This window comes from Ailuropoda melanoleuca, chromosome X, assembly GCF_002007445.2.
Source record: "Ailuropoda melanoleuca isolate Jingjing chromosome X, ASM200744v2, whole genome shotgun sequence".
Taxonomy (NCBI): Eukaryota; Metazoa; Chordata; class Mammalia; order Carnivora; family Ursidae; genus Ailuropoda; species Ailuropoda melanoleuca.
The window spans coordinates 7203960-7223785 of record NC_048238.1 but is presented as its reverse complement, the minus strand read 5'-3'; the positions used below and the strand labels follow the sequence as shown (position 1 = coordinate 7223785).

The 19826-nt window shown below is 49.5% G+C and overlaps 1 protein-coding gene across 1 annotated transcript in view; it reads left to right on the top strand.

The window, feature by feature from the left end:
* Positions 1–324: 324 nt before the first annotated feature.
* The window catches only part of GPR143 (G protein-coupled receptor 143), a 40955-nt gene continuing 21453 nt past the window's right edge, over positions 325–19826 (top strand). The window contains 7 exon segments of the mRNA XM_034649300.1: positions 325–848; positions 851–908; positions 5058–5167; positions 6032–6126; positions 13962–14054; positions 16887–16996; positions 19187–19295. Coding sequence (XP_034505191.1) covers positions 642–848; positions 851–908; positions 5058–5167; positions 6032–6126; positions 13962–14054; positions 16887–16996; positions 19187–19295 — 782 coding nt within the window. The 5' untranslated portion in view covers positions 325–641.

The following is a 19826-nucleotide window of genomic DNA, read 5'->3' as shown; positions in this document are numbered from 1 at the left end:
ATGACTTTTAAAAACCATAATTACTCTCGAAAGCTAATTTAGCATGCCAAAGCCTATATTGAAGCTGAGTAGCAACGGAACACTGAACAGTAAGGTGCAAAGTATCTGTGTGAACGTGTCTCGTTAGGCCAAGTGCCCCCGTCTTTGTCTGAGGTCTGATTTTCAACGAAAACCCTACCTCTGCGAGATTGTTTTCGCGGGGGCATGAAAAAGCGCTGTTTCAACACCTGTCTCCTCGGAGTTGATGGACGTGTTCTGGTGCCTGTAACGCACCAACATGAGGGATGTCGTCGGGTCCCAAATAGGGAAGAGCTGGCAAATGAGGCATGTTTTTCTAGTTAGATCAGTTAAGGCGAGGTGGCAGTTTGGAGAAAGTGGAGAAAGCTGACCTGCCCGGCCACGGGGTCTTTCTCCTTCCCGCACCCCTCCTCCTTTGAACCCAGCCTCACCCTCGTGAGACCTCGTGGTGTTTGCAGAGGGCGCACAGCCCCCAACCGAGGTCGGCGCCTTCTCCGCACGCGCGGGGTGGGGGGAGCGGCCCCTGGCACATGATCCCCCCGCTCCCGGCCGGCCCAGCACCTGATTCAGGCGGGCCGCCGGGGGCTCCGGGCAGACCTGAGCCGCGTCCCTGAGCACGGCCCATGGCCTCCCCACGCCTCGGGACCTTCTGCTGCCCCACGCGGGACGCCGCCACACAGCTAGTGCTGAGCTTCCAGCCGCGGGCTTTCCACGCGCTGTGCCTGGGCAGCGGCGCCTGCAGTCTGCTGCTCGGCCTCCTGCAGCTGCTGCCCCGGCGCCGGCCCGCGGGCCTGGGGGCCCCCCTCCACAGCCCCGCCGGCGTCGGCGCGCGCCCCGGCCTCCGTCCATCCTGCGCGCCGCCGCCGCCTGCGACCTGCTTGGCTGCCTGGGTAAGGCGCTGGGCCCGCGGGTTGGGAGCTGCTCTGTCGCCGGGTGAGCGCGTGCGGCCCGCGGGTTGGGACCTGCTCGGTGCCCGGGTGAGCGGACTCGGCCCGAAGGTTGGGACCTGCTCGGTGCCCGGGTGAGCGCGCGCGGCCCGCGGGTTGGGACCTGCTCGGTGCCCAGGTGAGCGCTCTCCGCCCGCGCGTTGCTAGGTCCCAAGGTGAGGGAGCATGGCCTGCGGAGTTGGGTCGGGTGTTTGCATATTCGTAGCGTAGAGGACGAAACTGGAGACGGCTCCCTAGGGACAGGACGGGTCGGCCAGGGGACTTAGCAAAACATGATAGGCAGTAAAAATCACGCCCGGGGGACATTTGTTGAAGGAAAAAACAAAAAAACAACAGTTTATAGTGTTTGTTATTGCAAACTTACTAAGGACACTTAGGGCAGTTAAGCAAAACTCAGATATTCGAATGGATCCATAATTATTCTGCCAGTGAGAGACTAACAGTATTTTGTGTAGACACACACAATCATTTCCAAAATGGTTTAGCAGAATCAGGAAGAAAATTTTATGTATCCGTAATATATGTAAATATATGTTTTGTCAGGCTTGGGTTTTATACCACAGGTGGCCAAATTCTGCCTGCTGCCTCTTTCTGTAGCCCAAAAGTTGTTGTTTTTTTTTTTTTATTTAAAAGAAAAATATTTCCTGGCATATTAAATATTCCATGAAATTTAAATATCGGTATCTTTCAGTACAGTTTTATGGAAGCATAGCCAGGCCTTGCATTTGTGCATTATCTCCTGCTGAGATAAGGGCAGAGGGGGATGTCTGCAGAAACTTTGCCCCCCACCCCCACCCCACCGGCCCATTTTAGAGACCTCTAAGCTAGGTATCGCTGACCAATTTTTTAAAGTTTTATTTTGGAGAATTTCTAACATACACAAATCACACAGCCTGTATAATGAACCCCTGGAACCATGACCTCACTTTATCTATACTCCATCCTCTTATCAAACTCTCCACTGGATTAATTTGAAGTGAATCCCAGAATGTATATACTTTCATCCATACAGATCTCAGTATATAGCTCTAGAAGATAGGGTGTGAGAGTGTGTGTGTGTGTGTGTATATCTATCTCACACTGGTAGTATTATCATCTTAAAATAATGAAAATCAATTTTAAGATTTTATTTATTTGACAGCATAAGCTGGGGGAGAGGAAGAGGGGGAAGCAGACTCCCTACCGAGGGGGCTTGATCCCGGGACCCTGAAATCATGACCTGAGCCGAAAGCAGCCCCTCAACCAACGGAGCCACCCAGGCGCCCTGAAAATCAGTTCTTTAATGTCACTGCTGTATGTTCAGTTGTCTCATAAATGCTGTTTTACAGTTGGTTTGTTTGAATCAGGATCCAGGTACAGCCCGCACTTGGCAGTTGGCTGACAGGTGCTAATCATTTTGGAATTGTATTTTTCAGTAATTTTGCTTTTGAAGCAAGGGCTGCTGATGGTGTTGGAGCTGGGCCCTGAGGGGATGGCAGCAGCTCACACCCCACCTTGAGCAGATCACGGTACAGGTGACCGTATCTCAGGGCCCAGTTAGCCCATGTGCTCTTGGGACTGGAGACCCTTAAGGACCTTGACTTCCAGTAAATGCTGTGGAACCTCTGGTCACTTTCTCAGACCTCAGGAGTCAGACAGGAAGCAGTACTTCCTTTCTATTAGGGATAAAATCATCTTGGTGCTGGTTAATTAAATCAGAAACTGGTTTTCTGGGGCGCCTGGGTGGCTCAGTCGTTAAGCGTCTGCCTTAGGCTCAGGGCGTGATCCCGGAGTCCTGGGATTGAGCCCCACATCGGGCTCCCTGCTTGGTGGGAGCCTGCTTCTTACTCTCCTACTCCCCCTGCTTGTCTTCCCTCTCTCACTGGCTGTCTCTCTCTCTCTGTCAAATAAATAAATAAAAATGTTTAAAAAAAAAAAAAACTGGTTTTCTTCCTGATTCTGCTAAAACATTTTGGGAAAGCATGGTTTGTTTGTTTTTTAAGTTTATTTACATAATCTCTATACCCCACATGGGGCTCGAACCCACAACCCCAAGATTAGAGTCGCACGCTCTTCTGACTGAGCCACCGAGGCACACCTGGAAAAGCATCTTAATAGCAATGTAGTTTCTGTAACTTGGATATCTGGAAATAAAGATGCACCCAAATATCTTTTGAGGATCAGTGGAATAATATTCGTATATTCTCTTTTGGAAGGGAGATGCATGGTGTTAAATGAGCAGAGGCAGAATTAAGGGGAAGGCCTGGTGACTGACACTTCACTGAAAAATAATACTTAAGATGCCTACCTCATAGGGCAGAGGTTTTTTTCAGTTTTATTGGGATGTGATTGATATACAGCACAGTAAAAATTTAAGATCTACAGCGTAATGACTTAACATACACATCTTGTGAATTGACTTTTGTCAGCTCATATCAATACAAAAATAAGTAGGGCATTTATTGAGCTCAGAGGAGTGCTAGATGCTGAAAGTGATAAAGCATTCTACAGAAGGGAAGCATTATTTTTATGAGCAGTGCTTGATAAAGAGAAGATCTATCTTAAGTTTTTTAGTGTCCATAATTCCTCTTTAGTGGTATGTTGCATAATATAAATTTGGTGTCATATTACATAATGTATGTTTGTAGTATATCACACACTATATAGAGTATATTTTTTTATAAGATTTTATTTATTTGAGAGAGAGAGAGAGCACATAAGCAAGGGGGAGGGGCAGAGGGAGAGGGAGTAGCAGGCTTCCCCTGAGCAGGGAGCCCGATGTGGGGCTCGATCCCAGGACCCCGGTATCATGACCTGACCTGAAGGCAGACACTCAACCGACTGAGCCACCCAGGGGCCCCGATATTTGGTGATGTATTCTACAGTATGTATCTGGTAGTAGCGTATGCAGTGTGAGTTCGGTGGTGTATTACGGTGTCTAGTAGTGTATCATGTGTTGTATATTTGATAGTGTGTTACACACGATTCGAGTACATGAGTACATACTGTATAACTTTGTACTGTTTACAGTTACCCTTTAGTATCGTCTTACAAAGCATATGCTTAGACAAAGCATGTCACGTTACCTAGCAAGCGGGCGTCGTATATACCTTAAGGATGTATACTGTTTTGAGGAGAATTAGATATTTGAGCCTAGTAGCAAAGAAAACTTATAAATAATAAATGTCAACAGCAAATTGCCTAGAGCCAATTTATGAAAATCTTAAATGCGTTTTTTTCAGAGAACGAGAGTCTTTTTACATTTCAGAATCGTGCATTCTCAATCTTTTTTTTTGTGTGTGTGAGGAATAGTTAATATGGACATTAAAAACACAGCCAAGAAATACAGATTGTTATTCACATAACTGCTTCTTCATATCGAGTAAACAAACAACACATTAGGGATAGGACTGTGCCTAGTGATGATTTAAGTTGAGATCAAAGTGCCTGGGCTTGCTTTGTGACCGAAATAATTTCTCCTTGGATCTCATTTGTTTCTCTTTCTCTGCACACACCCATGTATGTGTTTCTTTCATCCGTCATTTCTTTCTCTGTCCCTTCCTAGCTATTTATCCATCCGTCCATCTACTTACCGTTCTTAGAGAGCCCCAAGTCCGCTTTAAATGTGAGTTAGGTCCATTACAAAGCGTGGTAGTTCACGCTTAGCCTCGGTTTTGCTTTCTGCGGGTTTAGTTCCCCCTGGTGCACTGTGGTCTGGAAGCAGGGGCTCCTTCTTCCCGGGTGCTGGCCGAGGGTTAGTAGTTGCCTCACGTTACATCACGATGCCTGCGTCCTTCGCCGCACGTCCTCTCATCACACAAGCACCTTATCCTCTCACATCATCATGAGAAAAGTGAGGAGAGTACAGTAAGATGTTTGGAGAAAAGCCACATTCACGTACCTTCCATGACCCTCTGTTGTTATAACTGTTCTATTTTATTGTTAGCTGTTCATCTCTTACTGTGCCTAATTTATAAACTAAGCTTTGTCATAGGAACGCATGTAATGGAAAAAACATATATTGGATTCAGTACAATCCGCGGTTTCAACATCCACTGGGGGTCTTGGAATGCGTCGCCCAAGGGATGACTGTACCACCTGATTCTCTCTTAGGTATCGTATTCCGGTCTGTGGTGTGGCTAGGATTCCCAGAGTTCGTTGAAAACCCCTCCAGTGTGAATGGGACAGACATTTGGCCTGCTGCGTACTGTGTGGGGAGTGCGGTAAGTACACCTTCCTTGTGTTCACCTCTTCTCCCCCCGTCCTCCTCTCAGGCCGAGGTCCTCAAAAGTCCTCAAAGCGTGGTCTCAACCCACTGGCCTTTGTTAGAACGCAAATTCTCAGAGCCTACTGATCAAGAACCTTGGGGTGGGGGCCATCTCCAATGTAACAGACCCTCTGGGGGCTCCCGACTCCCCCTTAGGTTGGAGAACCATTGCTGTAGTGTGGCTTGTCTCTGCCCCACTTCTAAGCACACATAGACCACACTTACCTTAGATTGCGCTGCAGTTAAAACCAGCTGGCCAAAAACAAAAAGGAGAAATGTATTCTGCTTCATGAAACGGGCACTGAATTAGACGTATCTATCCTGCCCCATGCACCACACTGTCACAGAAGTCTGTGCTTCTCTCCCTTCTGCCCACATTGCTTTCCAGCGGCAGGCAGTGGACCAGCGGTCTCAGCCCACCCCAGGAGGCACACCAGTCTCGTGCTGCCCCTTTCTGGGAAGCCCTTTCCTGTCCATCCTCCTTCATTCTCAGCAAAGAGTGGCTCCTTGGCAGGCGCTGTGAGCCCTCACACCGGTGTAGGCCTCCCGTCTGAGTCCTTCCTCTTCCATGCCTGTGAGTGTGCGGAAGGCAGGGCTGGCTGGTGCAGCCCCGCCCAGCAGACGGAGCACAAAGGGACGCCGCGTCCTGGGCCACATCCCACCCTTGCGTTCCCAGACCGTCCACGCGTCTCCAGATGGCTTTCATGTCCTGCTTCCTGATGTCAGAGGAAGGAGGAGGCATCTGCCAGCTCGTTTCACGGCTGGGGCAGTCTGGTGCCTGTTTCCAGGAGCTCTGATGCCAGGCTCTTCCTGATTACAGATGTGGACCCAGCTGTTGTACAGCGCCTGCTTCTGGTGGCTGTTTTGCTATGCGGTGGACGCCTATCTGGTGATCCGGAGATCGGCGGGACACAGGTATTCACAGGGAGCAAGAAGAGCTCTCTGCCCAGATCCTGTCGTGTGAGGAAGGGTCAGGGGTATCCCCGAGGGCTCCAAGGTATTTTTCAGTATGGCACACACAGTCAGAATGTCGGCCGGCCCCCTCCGAGAAACCTCTCTGGCAGCTCATTTTTAAAAAAGGCTGAAGGCAGAATCAAAATGATGTTTAGACCATGATAAGTCATCTGTAAATTACATATTTGCATTTTGGACACATACTAAAAAAGTATTCACATGAATATAGACAATTTTTGACGATTTAAAGGTTTGAGGAAAAGAGTCTTAGAAGTGTGCATTGACATGTTATGCCAAATATGGAACCAAGCACGAGCTGCGGGGGTCTGCCCGGGGAGAAATGATCTGGTGGGTATGGCCCGTGCATTTGTCACCAGCTGTGTGGCTGTCAGCAAGCTGCTTAACCCCTCTAGACTTCTGCCGTCCCGACTGTAAAATAGTACCCCTCGTCAGGTCCCAGGAGAGTCCATGTGATGCTGCGTGTAGATGGTTGAGAACCGTGCCTGGCACATAGTAGGCTGTCAGGAACCGTGCGCTGGGATTGCAGCTGGCACGTGCGTCTGTGTTAGGGCAACAGAAACACAGAGGACCTCAGTGACCAAGGGAAGCCACATGGCAGGGTGGGGTGAATGCCCGTGTCCCCTGACTCCTGGTCCAGGAAGCATGTGTCGCCCACTTTCCAATGGAGCTCTTGTTTGCTTACTCTTTTTTTTTTTTTTTTTAACGGTTTTGTACAGTTCACCTATTTAAGTATATAAAATTCATTGTTTAGTATAGTTACAAAATCACGCAGCCATCACACCAACTAGTTTAAGGACATTAATTACCACCCGCTCCCAAATCTCTTTACCAGTGATTAATTCCTGCCCACCACCCAGGCCCCTGGCAACTACCAGTCTATTTTCTGTCTCCAGGTTTGCCTACGCCGGGCATTGCCTGTTAGTGGAGTCATTCAACACATGACCTTTTATGTCTGGCTTCTTACACTTAGCAGGACGTTTTCCAGTGCTCCCCGTGTTGTAGCAGTATCAGCAGCTCCTGCCTGTGCGCTTCTCAATAGTGTTCCGCTGTATGGATGCACTGCATTTTGTTTTCTTTAATTTTAAGAGAGCACGTAAGCGGGGGAGTGGGGCGGTGGAGGGGCGGAGAGGGAGGGAGAGAGAGAGAAGCTCAAGTGGACTCCATACTCAACACAGAACTGACATATGGGGCTCAATCTCGCGACCCTGAGATTATGACTTGAGCTGAAATCACAAGTTAAATGCTTGACCAACTGAGTCACCCAGATGCCCCCGGATGTGCTAAATTTTAACTCTCTCTCTCTTTCTCTCTCTCTCTCTCTCTCTCTCTCTCTATATATATATATATATGTATTTTAAGGTTTTATTTATTCATTTGACACAGAGAGAGATCATTTGACAGCAGCAGAGGGAGAGCGAGAAGAGAAGCAGACCCCCTGCTGAGCAGGGAGCCCCACACAGGGCTGCATCCCAGGACTCTGGGACTTTGACCTGAGCCGAAAGCAGACACTTAACTTACTGAGCTACCCAGGTGCCCCTTACATATATTTTTTTAAAAGATTTTACTTTCAAGATTTACTTCTTTATTTGAGAGAGTGCACTTGCAAGTGGGGGGGGGGCTAGCAGAGGGAGAGAATCTCTCCACGGGGCTCAGAGTTGGCCTTGGGGCTCCACGTGGGGTGTGATCACAGTGGAGGGGGCTAGCGGAGGGAGAGAATCTCTCCACGGGGCTCAGAGTTGGCCTTGGGGCTCCACGTGGGGTGTGATCACAGTGGGGGGGGGCTAGCAGAGGGAGAGAATCTCTCCACGGAGCTCAGAGTTGGCCTTGGGGCTCCACGTGGGGTGTGATCACAGTGGAGGGGGCTAGCGGAGGGAGAGAATCTCTCCATGGAGCTCAGAGTTGGCCTTGGGGCTCCACGTGGGGTGTGATCACAGTGGGGGGGGCTAGCAAAGGGAGAGAATCTCTCCACAGGGCTCAGAGTTGGCCTTGGGGCTCTACGTGGGGTGTGATCACAGTGGGAGGGGGCCTAGCAGAAAGAGAGCATCTCTCTACGGGGCTCAGAGTTGACCTTGGGGCTCCACGTGGGGTGTGATCACAGTGGTGGGGTGCTAGCAAAGGGAGAGAATCTCTCCACGGAGCTCAGAGTTAGCCTTTGGGCTCCATGCGGGGTGTAATCACAGTGGGAGGAGGGTTGGCAGAGGGAGAGAATCTCCCCATGGGGCTCAGAGTTGGCCTTGGGGCTTCACGTGGGGTGTGAATACAGTGGGGGGGGGGGCTAGCAGAGGGAGAGAATCTCTCCACGGGGCTCAGAGTTGGCCTTGGGGCTCCACGTGGGGTGTGATCACAGGACCCATGAGATCATGACCTGATCCGAAACCAAGAGTCGGATGCTTTTTTTTTTTTTTTAAAGATTTTATTTATTTCACACAGAGACAGCCAGTGTGAGAGATATAAGCAGGGGGAGTGGTACAGGAAGGAGCAGGCTCCCAGTAGAGGAGCCTGATGTGGTGCTCGATCCCACAACGCCGGGATCACGCCCTGAGCCGAAGGCAGACGCTTAATGACTGAGCCACCCAGGTGCCCCAAGAGTCGGATGCTTAACCAACTGAGCCATCCAGGTGCCCCTAAGGTGCCTTTTTCCAAAAGGGTTTTGCGGTATCTCACCAAAAAATATTTGAAAAATCATCATCCATGTGAGTGGTTGCGTATAGTTGCTAACGGCAAAGAAGTTTGTGAATTGCGTTATTTCCAGGTTAACCAGGGTGAGGAAGATGAGGCTTGAAACTCATTTATCTGGAGTATTTTGTATGAGTTCTTGAATAAAACTTAGGAACCAAAAAAAAAAAAAAAAAAAAAAAGTACTTTAATTTAGATCTGTGATCCATTTTAAAGATTTTCTTTTTAACTCATCTCCACACCCAGTGTGGGGCTTGAACTCAGAACCCTGAGATCAAGAGTCACATGCTCTACCAACTAAGCCCGCCAGGTGCTGGTCTATGATCTGTTTTATTTATCTTTAAGATTTTATTTATTTATGGGGCACCTGGGTGGCTCAGTCAGTTAAGTGTCTGCCTTCAGCTCAGGTCATGATCCTGGGATCCTGGGATCGAGCCCCACATCGGGCTCCTTGCTCAGCAGGGAGTCTGCTTCTCCCTTTCCTTTTTTTTTTTTTTATTAAAGATTTTATTTATTTATTTGACAGAGAGAGCCAGCGAGAGAGGGAACACAAGCAGGGGGAGTGGGAGAGGAAGAAGCAGGCTCCCAGCAGAGGAACCCGATGCGAGACTCGATCCCAGTAGTCTGGGATCACGCCCTGGGCCGAAGGCAGATGCTTAACCACTGAGCCACCCAGGCACCCTGGTTCTCCCTTTCCAACTCCCCCTGATTGTGCTCACTCTCTCTGTCAAATAAATAAATCTTAAAAAAAAAAATTTTTTTTTAATTATTTTGTTGGGGTGGGGGGACAGGCAGAGGGAGAGAGAAAATCTCAAGCAGACTCCGTACTGAGCATGGAGCCCAGCTCGGGGCTTCATCTCATGACCCTTAGATCGAGGGTCCCAAACCAAGAGTTGGATGCTTAACTGACGGAGCCACAGGTGCCCCAGTGATCCATTGTAAATTAATTTCTGTGTGTAGGTGAGGAAAAGGTTGATGTTCATTCTTTTTCACGTGAATGTCCAGTTGTCCCAGCACCATTTGTTGAATAAATTCACTTTTTAAATTATTTTTTAAAAATTTTATTTCTATTTTTTTAAAAGATTTTATTTATTTGAGAGAGAGAAATGGAGAACAAGCCAGGAGAATGACAGAGGCAGAGGGAGAAGCAGGCTCCCTGCTTGACGTGGGACCTCTGAAGATTTTATTTTCCAGTAATCTCTATACCCAATGTGGGGCTTGAACTTACAACCCTGAGATCACGAGTTGTGTGCTCCACCTGCTGAACCAGCCAGCCGCCCGAATACATTTACTTTTAACGCCAGTATCGGTAAACAAAGATCACATTCAGGCCATAGAATACGCTGGGCAACCTTAGTAGTTCCTTGCTCTCACATCGTTGGTAGGGGATTCCTGGGTGGGTCAGTCAATTGTCTGCCTTCAGTACAGGTCACGATATCAGAGTCCTGGGGACGAGTCCCGCGTTGGGCTCCCTGCGCAGCGGTAAGCCTGCTTCTCCCTCTCGCTCTGCTGCTCCCCCTGCTTGTGCTCTCTCTCTCTCTGCCAAGTAAATAAAACCTTTAAAAATGAAATAATGAAATCATTGGTATTCCTCATGTGTCCTCATCAACTTTGGTCTCTCTGGCCTGAAGTTTAGTGTGTTTTTTTGTGCTTGTTCCTTCCACCTTTTTAATTTAGCTCCTAAATTTTTATACATCCGTACAGAACCTATATATTCTTGGTTTTGAAAATTCTCTAGGGAAGGCGGTGAGGGTCAGAGGCAGCCAACCGGGTGTATCAGTGAGGATTAGCTTTGACTATATAAAATTCATTAAATATTAGGGACTTATTAAGATAATTTTTCTTCCATGCTAAAAGAGGCCAGAGGTAGACAATCCAGTGCCCTTAGACATCAGAGACCCAAGCTCCTTCTATCTTCTTGCTCCCTTTTCCATTGTGTGACTTCCAGCTTCAAGGTGTCATGGCCCAATATAGCTGCTGGAGCTCTAGCCATCACATCTGCATCCAGGCAGCAGGTGGTAGGAAGGGGGCAATGCATAAGGGTCTGTTTTCTCCTGAGCCACCTCCCTTTAAGCACCCTCCCTGGAGAGTTTACGTAACAATTCCACTTTTGTATTATCGGCCAGAATTTAGTTGCATGGCCACTAAAGGAAGGTTGGAAGTATAGTTTGTTAGCCAAGCATACTGCTGTTTGGCATGACATCACATTATGTTACTAAAGAAAAAGGGAAAATGGCTTTGGGTAGTCAAAACTAGCTGCAGTGAGAGGTCTTGGACCTGGAAGCCCAGTGCAAGTGTGTGTTTCTGATTCCTTTCTCACTCAATTTTGGACACACTAGAGGTCTCACAGACAGCCAGTTGTGGAGATAAGAGGAGCCTTGGAGCACCAAAAGGAAGCTGCAAGAAGAGTATGCCTCTTGCTGTCACAAGAGTGTGCATTGCTTCACCCCTACCCATGGACGACTGTGGTCAGATGGGGCAGCCTGAGAGCTTTCTGGATGGAGAAGACAGAGCCCTCGGAAGCCAGGGCAGGCAATCAGGAAGCCCTCCTCATGCCCAGAAGCGTGTTTGGAACGCATTTTGGAGCACAGAGTAAGGATAGGCAGGATGCAGAGGGCGTGCAGAGATTAGAGGATGCTGGCAGAGCATGGCTTCCGAGCACCTGCCAATCAAGCCGGAGGCAAAGTTCCCAAGATGGGGGCCAGCGCTAGGAAGACCTTGGAGAGTGAAGTGGGCTCTCCCATCAGAAAGGAGTAGGGCTGGGGCGCGTGGGTGGCTCAGTCGGTGAAGCCTCCGACTCTTGGTTTCAGCTCAGGTCCTGCTGTCAGTCAGGGTCATGGGATCAAGCCCTGCGTTGGGCTCAGTGAGGAGTCTGATTGGGTGTCTCTCTGTCCCTTTCCCTCTGCTCCTCTCCCACACTGCTCGCTTGTGTGCTCGCTGGCTCTCTCTCAAATAAATAAACCTTAAACAGAAAGGAGTAGGGAGCACAGCAGAGAGATAAGACGATGCTCTGGCTCCACAGAGACCCCGCCCCTACCTCTGTCTCCCTGGCAGAAGCCGTGCTTCCTGGTGGGAGGGCGCCTGGGGCCAGCACAGGGGGTTGGAGCTCCTTGCTTGCCGGCTTGCTCCCAGGGCTGAGGGCACTTCATTCTGCAGGTGACAGTGAAGAGACGAGCTGCCCGTGATGGGTCGGAAGGAGTTCCAAGGCAGGGATGGCTGGATTAAACCCCACGTTCGCTTCTAGATCCTTCCAGTCCAAAGCTATTTTTTTTTTTTGGCACAGGAGAATCTTTTTACAAATCCTAATCCTAAGAAATGTCATTAAGACAGATTTAGAGTTAAGATTTAACTGCTGTTTTGGTTCCCGATGCTAGATGTACAGGTTTTAACCAGTCACAGAAGGTGGTTAGGAGTGTGGGAAAAGCCCTACATTGGAGTCACTACTTGCTCCGTGAACACGAGTGTGAGAGAAGGGGGTCGTTGCAGGCCTGGAAACTGTCTAGTGGTCAGATAAAGGGACAAGGGTCTTCGGCCACTTGCTGCTCCTCACTGTGGATGCACTGGAGTTCAGACTCACCACCTGGTGTGGGTTTTGGATGGTATGAGTTATTAAAGTGGCTGCCGCCCGAGCACGGGCCTGCCTCCCACCTTGCTTGGCCGTCTGGAGCCAGAGCGCTGTTGACTAGCCTGGCCACCTCCAGCCCTGCACCTGCCTGGCCTCGCCCCCTGGCCTGCTGTCTCCCACCTCTCCATACTCCTAGCTCCCTGTGGCCCTAGGTGGGGGTCTTAGTGCAGACCTTCTGCACTATTCAGCCACCCAGGCCCTTGCAGAAAGCTGCTCGTTTTTTCCTTTGTTTCATGTGGAGCCTCTGACTTCTGGGCAAGACCCGCCCCACCAGCTCCCAGATCAGGAGAGAAAGGGCAGGGCTGCTCCAGAACCGGTTCTAACTTGGAAGTAAAAACATGCTGGAGTCCTTTCCTTGTGGCCTTCCAGAGAGCTGCTAGGAAGTGCTGCTTCTTCCTGAAGCTCATTCCCCTGTGCTGTCTCTCTTCTCCTGTCTCTTTCTAGAAGGGCATCCCTTCATTCGGATCCCTGACCATTCCCTTGTCTACACAGCTAATCTTCAGAGTTAAAATCCCGATGGGTTGGGTGTTGCACTGTTTGCCGGGAGTCTGGTAGAGTCTTGGGTTGTGGCTAGGTCATCTGATGGAGCACTGGGCCCCCCGTCCTGGGACACAGAGGAGGCAAACTGAATGCTGCCTTGGCACAGAGAGCTGTGCGTCCGTCTTCGGGACCCCAGCTGCAGGGCTGGCTGCCTTCAGTCTGTAGGGAGAAAGGGCGGGGTGTGTGGGCGTAGGAAGATGAAGGGTCGAGATGGTCCCGGAATGTGAAGCATGCAGCTAGTGGTGGGGTGTGGGGGAGGAAGGCAAGGAAGGGAAGCTCCCCATGTCCTGGAACATCCAATGAGCACACATTTCTTCAGAGACCTTGGTTCCGACTGAGCACGGAGATCCTTGACTTTTAGGTACAGGGGTACCTTTGGGAAGGTTTAGGGATAGGAGCTCCTCGCTTAGTGGGTCAGCCGGGTGCTGAGGAGGACGGATGAGGTACCCGTGCCTTGTTCCTCTCACCTTGAAAGCCTCATGTTGTGAAAGAAGCCAGACGCAGAGGGCCACATACCGTGTGGCTCCATATGCCTGAATTGTGCAGAATCAGGAAAACCGTAGAGACACGAAGCTGGTGGTTGCTGGGGGCCAGGAGCAGGAGGAACTGGGGGTGCCTGCCTAATGCGTCTGGGCTTTCCTTCAGGGGTGATGACTGTTTTCGAACTGGATAGAGGAGATGATTGCACAACATGATGAATTTACTGAATGTTCCTGAGTTGCTCAGTTGAAAATGGTTACTTTTATGTCATGAATTTCATCTCAATTAACAAATTAACACTCAGAGGCATAATAAGGCAAGTCTTTGCCAAGGGTTTGCTCAGTGTACATTTTCCTGAGTGTTCTGGGGCCCGGGAGTGGGTCTGGTATTTTCTGTTGCTGGACGTCTCCGTCCCTCCTCTCAGGCAGGGCCCCCTGTCCCGCTTCTCCCCTAGCACCATCCTTCTCTACCGCATCATGGCCTGGGGCCTGGCCGCGCTGCTCTGCGTGGAGGGAGTGGCCGTGCTCTACTATCCTTCCGTGTCCAGGTAAGCCAGGACTCCCAGCTCCCCCGCCTGTGGCGTGCTCTTGCAGACAATGCCTGGGCCCCGAGCCAGAGTGGGCCCCTTGCAGGTCAGGCCCTTGTTCCCAGAGCCGCCTGCACCCTGGGGGGAGGGGACGCACACTACAATACCTTGTGCTCTTGAGCTCATTTCCCTGCCTCTGCCCTTCGCATCTGTGCCAGGGGGTGCCTGTGCGCAGAGCTTCAGGGGTGTGTCCTCCGTGTGACAATGTGCACACAGCTCTGGGTGTGTCCCTCTCCATTCTGCTGGAGCTTTCTCAGGCAAATCCGTTGTTTACTTTTTATTCTTCCAGCCAGCTTCATCTGCATGACCAGGGGAGTTTGCCCTCCTAAGGATGAACTCCAAGTGGCTGGTTCTGAGCCTCTGCTTGCCTCACTCTGTCACTTCTCTTCCCTCTTCCCATCCTGAACACAGATACAGGGAGATAGATAGCGGAAATTGTCTCAGGTTCTTCTTCAGCCTTAAAATCTAGTCAACGCAGGGGCGCCTGGGTGGCTCAGTTGGTTTGGTTCAGTCGGTAAGACGTATGCCTTGGGCTCAGGTCATGATCCTAGAGTCTTGGGGTCGAGCCCGTGTTGGGCTCCCTGCTCAGTGGGGAGCCTGCTTCTCCCTCTCCCTCTGCTGCTCCCCCTGCTTGTGTTCACTCTCTCTCTCTGTCAGATAAGTAAATAAAATCTTTTAGAAAAAATCTCATCAGTGCAACCATTTCTAAGGCCTTATGGTCCCTCCAAGTGTGTATATTCTTCCAATGGAAAACTGAAAAACAGGTTGGACATTGTCTCTTTGTGATTTTAGGGCAGTGTAGACAAGGATCAACACAGCACAGCCCTGCAGAGAAATCCAGCCCTCTGCTTGGTTTTGTAAATAAAATTTTATTGGAACACAGTCATGCCCATTTGTTTATGCGTGGTTTATGGCTGCTTTCACACTGCAGTGTCAGTTTCGACAGGCTGTGTGGTCCACGGAGCATAAAATACATACTGGAAATGTTCCCTGACAGAAAGTTTGCTGACTCATGGTTAGATCTTTTCTCCCCCCTTCCTTTTTGACTTCTTGCAGCTACTCACTTAGACACCTTCAAATTGGTGTTGCCTCGTTGATGGGAACACCCCCAAAGTTCTATGTAGGTCCATCCTGAGGAACTTGAAAAGGACAAATACAGTGACGGTGGTGTTATACTGGAATGCACTTAATTGGAAAGGGAGTTACCGTCACTGACCTTCACCTGTGGGCTCCTGGAGCCTCCTGGGCAGGTTGCATCTGAGCATGAGGGGCCATTGCTGCAGGGCTCTTGAGGAGCTCTGAGGTGCCCCCGTGGTCCTTAGGAGGCTGCTGTTGGGCCTGCGTCAAGCCCCCAACCTCACCCTGTCATTCCTTGCTCACTTTTTATCTCTTCCTCTACCCATTTCTCCCTCCAGCCTTTCAGACCACATTTGAGCCTTCACATTGCAAATGAAAGCTTCTCTTCAAGGAAGGTAGCATTGTAAGGCAATACTGCATGCCTTCTGATGGCGAGAAAAGGTGGCTCTGTGTTTTTCTTTCCTGACTTTTTTTGCATGTTCTATCATTTTCTGCTTCTGGTTTGACCACTCCATGCATATTAAAACGAGTGCTTGCATTTTTATCATTCCACCTTCTGTGGCCAGAGGGGCTGGTCCCTCGTCTGCTTTTCCACCTCCTACTTGGGTTGATCCTGAGCTGTCCTCTGTCCCCTTTGCCTTCAATTGTCTCTTCCTCTTTGTCTTAGCTGATTTCTTAGCTGATAATTCTTACCTTGGTAAACCCACATCTGTGCGTGGCACTCCACTGTGTTATACAGTGACTACGATTCCCATGGTCCTTCAACAGTAATGCCGGTCCTTGGGACAGCTGGGTGGCTCAGTGGGTTAAGTGTCTGCCTTTAGCTCAGGTCGTGATCTCAGGGTCCTGGGATCGAGTCCTGGGTTGGGCGCCCTGCGCAACGGGGAGCCTACTTCTGCCTCTGCCCACCCCTGTCACGAATGAATAAATAAAATCTTTTTTTTTTTTTCATTTATTAGAGTGTGAGAGAGCATTCACGAGCAGGGAGGAGAGGTCGAAGGAGAAGCAGGGTCCCCCTGAGCAGGGAGCCCGATGCGGGGCTCCATCCCAGGACCCTGGGATCATGACCTGAGCCAAAGGCAGGCGCTGAACTGACTGAGCCACCCAGGTGCTCAAAATAAATAAAATCTTAAAAAAAAAAAAAAAAGGAAAAAAAAGAAATTCTGGTCCTTGTCCCTGAAAAGCACCCCTGAAATGATTGTTATGCATAACCACGGGAGCACATTTCTTTTGAAACATGAAGCTCGGGTGTTTTGGGGTGCTCAAGGGGAGGAACTGGATCTCCTTCACGGGACTGGCCAGGCATAGTGCCGAGTGCGTACTGAAAACCTCACTACGTCGCTGAGTGCCTCTGTCTCCACTTGCATTGGTCCTTTTCCTCCTTGAAGAGACCCCATGGAGGGGACTCCCGCATTCCACTGTGTCTGCCTCTATCTTTCCTTTTCCCAGCAGGGGCCTTTAAAAGCTCCCCTAGTGGAATGCCTTAGAGGTCCTTCCATTTACAAGACAAACAGAAACATGATTGATCTCCCTTCTTGGGTGATGTATTGCTTATTCGCAGACATGAGCTGTGAGTCACGTTTCCTTTGGGCAGACTGAGAAGTGGATTTATGCGTTTCCCTTTTCACTCTCCTCTTCTTATCTCGGCTTCCAGATAAGTGTGCATATTTTCGGCAGAGCCTTGTTTTGGAGAATGACTTGGTCTTCCTCCCCCAGGTGTGAGCGGGATCTGGAGCATGCCATTCCCCACTATGTCACCACATACTTGCCGCTGCTACTGGTCTTTGTGGCCAACCCCATCCTGTTCCGAAAGACAGTGGCTGCAGGTGAGTAACAGGGAGGCTCTCTGGGTGCAGGACCGTGGGGTATGGCTCCATGCCTTGGGCTCAGATGATGGCATGTGTCGTCCTTCTGGAGTCATCCAGGACATTGACCCCATTTGTCATTCCCCAGAGACGTAAGGACAGGACACTTGGGGAAAGTGAGCAGGTTTAATACATGAAGTGAGCAAGCCTCTTCAGTGGTGGGTACATCTGTTCTTGGCCGGCGGTTAATAGCTCCAGGCCAGGACCAGGGGACTTGGTATTTCCATCTGGGCTCATTGTGGGTCTGCCCTTGGTGTGCCTCGTGGGCCCCAGGAGCGCCCTGAGAAAATTGTGGAGCTCAGATAGGAGTAGGGGGAAGGGATGGAGTGTGGCCTGAGGAGTGGTGAGCCTGGCGACTCCCACCATGTGCTTGGCCTGTGTCTTTTCTCAGTTGGGCAGGAAACAGGAAGTAGAACACAGGAAATGAGTCAAATGCAATGGTAAGAACTGGATAAGAAGGGTGTTGTGAGCCAGCAGAAAGCCCTGGAAAGGCCTCTGCTGAGGCTGGGGACTTGGCATTCCAGTCCCCACCACATCCTCAAGGAGGCGTGACCAGGAGCAAACCAACAACCTTAAGCCCCCTGGATCTCTCAAGTGCAGAATGAGAATGAAGAAGTGGGGGGCCCCTGGGGGGCTCAGGCTGTTAGGCATCCTGGGATTGAGCGTGTATCATCTTGGGTTCCAGGGATTGAGCCCTGCGTCATTAGGGTCCCTGCTCAGCAGGGAGTCTGCTTCTCCCTCTGCCCCTCCCCCCAGTGCACATGTGTTTTCTCGCACGCACGCTATCTGCCTCTCAAAATCTTTTTTTTTTTTTTAAAGATTTATTTATTTATTTGACAGAGACAGACAGCCAGTGAGAGAGGGAACACAAGCAGGGAGGGTGGGAGAGGAAGAAGCAGGCTCACAGCGGAAGAGCCTGATGTGGGTCTCGATCCCACAACGCCGGGATCGCGCCCTGAGCTGAAGGCAGACGCTTAACTGCTGTGCCACCCAGGCGCCCCCTCAAATAAAATCTTAAAAAAAAAAAAAAAAAAAAAGTGCATCTTAACCGAGGGTTGATTGAGGATCAGCTGTTGATTGTAGAACTTTAAAACATTAAAAGGATTCTGCCATTAGGAATAGGAAATCATTGCGGCTCTTTGGATCCCTTTCTTTTTTTCATGTCTACATTTAAAAACAGTACATTAAATACAGCAACTTTTTAAACAGAATTGCATAAAAGTGCTGAGTCAGTTACATCAAACATGAAAATCACATCTAGGGAAATGATGGGAAAGAAATGCATTAAGATGGTCACAGTGCTGGTCTCAGGTTGGACAATGGCTCATTAATTTTCCTCTAACCTTTGTTATATTTTCCAACTTGTCTATAAGGAGAAATTTTCAATCTTTCGATGTTCGAAACAGCAAGTGTGCATTATTTTGTTTTAAAAATTTTGTTTATTTGAGAGGAGGGGGAGCAGCAGAGGGAGAGGGAGGGAGAAGCAGATTCCCTACTGAGCAGGGAGCCCCATGTGGGTGTCGATCCCAGGACCCTGAGATCATGACCTGAGCCGAAGGCAGATGCTTCACCAACTGAACCACCCAGGCTTCCCAACTCTACTATTTTCAAAATAGAAAATATAAACCTTTTAAAAAATACAGTTCTTGAAAAAAATACAAGTCTTGAACTCATAAGATCCAAATGAAATCTGGAGCTTAATTAATAGTAAAGCACCATTGCTAATCTCTTCCTTGTGACAAATGTGAGCTTGGTGTGTAAGGTGTCAATGTTGAGAATCTAGGTATAGGTCCTGGGTCCTGGGATCGAGTCCTGCATTGGCCTCCCTGCTCAGCGGGGAGTCTGCTTCTCCCTCTGCCTCTGCCCATTTGCCTTCCCCTGCTTGTGCGCCCTCTGTCGTTCTCGTGCTCTCGCTCTTAAATAAATAAAATCTAAAAGAAAAAAAAGAAAGTGAAAGTTTGCAAGACTGTACATCCCGTGGAGTCCTGGAACCGTGGCTTGGAAGCTGGGAGGGAGGAAGGGCAGCACCACGCTCTGCCTCGTGCTCTGCTGCCTTTGCTTATGGGCTGACATCCTCGTTGACGCCCTTACCCGTCGCTCGGGAAATGCAAATAATGTACATTACATGCAGTTCCCCTCTGTTTTTTGCAGTGGCCTCTTTACTAAAAGGAAGACAAGGCATTTACACAGAGAACGAGAGACGGATGGGAGCCATGATCAAGATCCGATTTTTCAAAATAATGCTGGTTTTCATTATTTGGTAACCTTTCTTCTATATTTTTTGTAAGCTGCCACTGGGAAAGGATACACAGTCAGCACACTTTTCCAAGTGTGACCCAAAAGTTGCAAAGGGAAGAGTCTTTGGAAAGGAAATCTTTGACACTGTGCTGGGGCGCTTAGAGGAAATGCACATGAGACAGGAAGTTAAGTCCACAACGTATGAACTCCTGGAAAGATACATCTGCTCAGATTATATATAAAGCCCTTGGAACAAAACATCCTGAGTTTGGTTTTGTTAACATCCCAAAAGTGCATCCAGGGTTTACTCTCACTGCTAGGGCTAACCCTGAAATAAAGCACTTGACCGCGCTTCTAAAATTTGCCCATTTCTATCCATCTGGACCCCAGGATTCCTGTATCCAACAAGAAACGGGGGCAAGGGTACATTTTTTGCAGTCAGGGAGTGTAGAGAGCAATTTTTCTCTCCTCAGTTTGCCCCACCACCACCATTCTGCCCCAAGTTTCAGGTGGATGCTTTGAAAAAGGTTCTGGAACCAATGCAAAACAGATG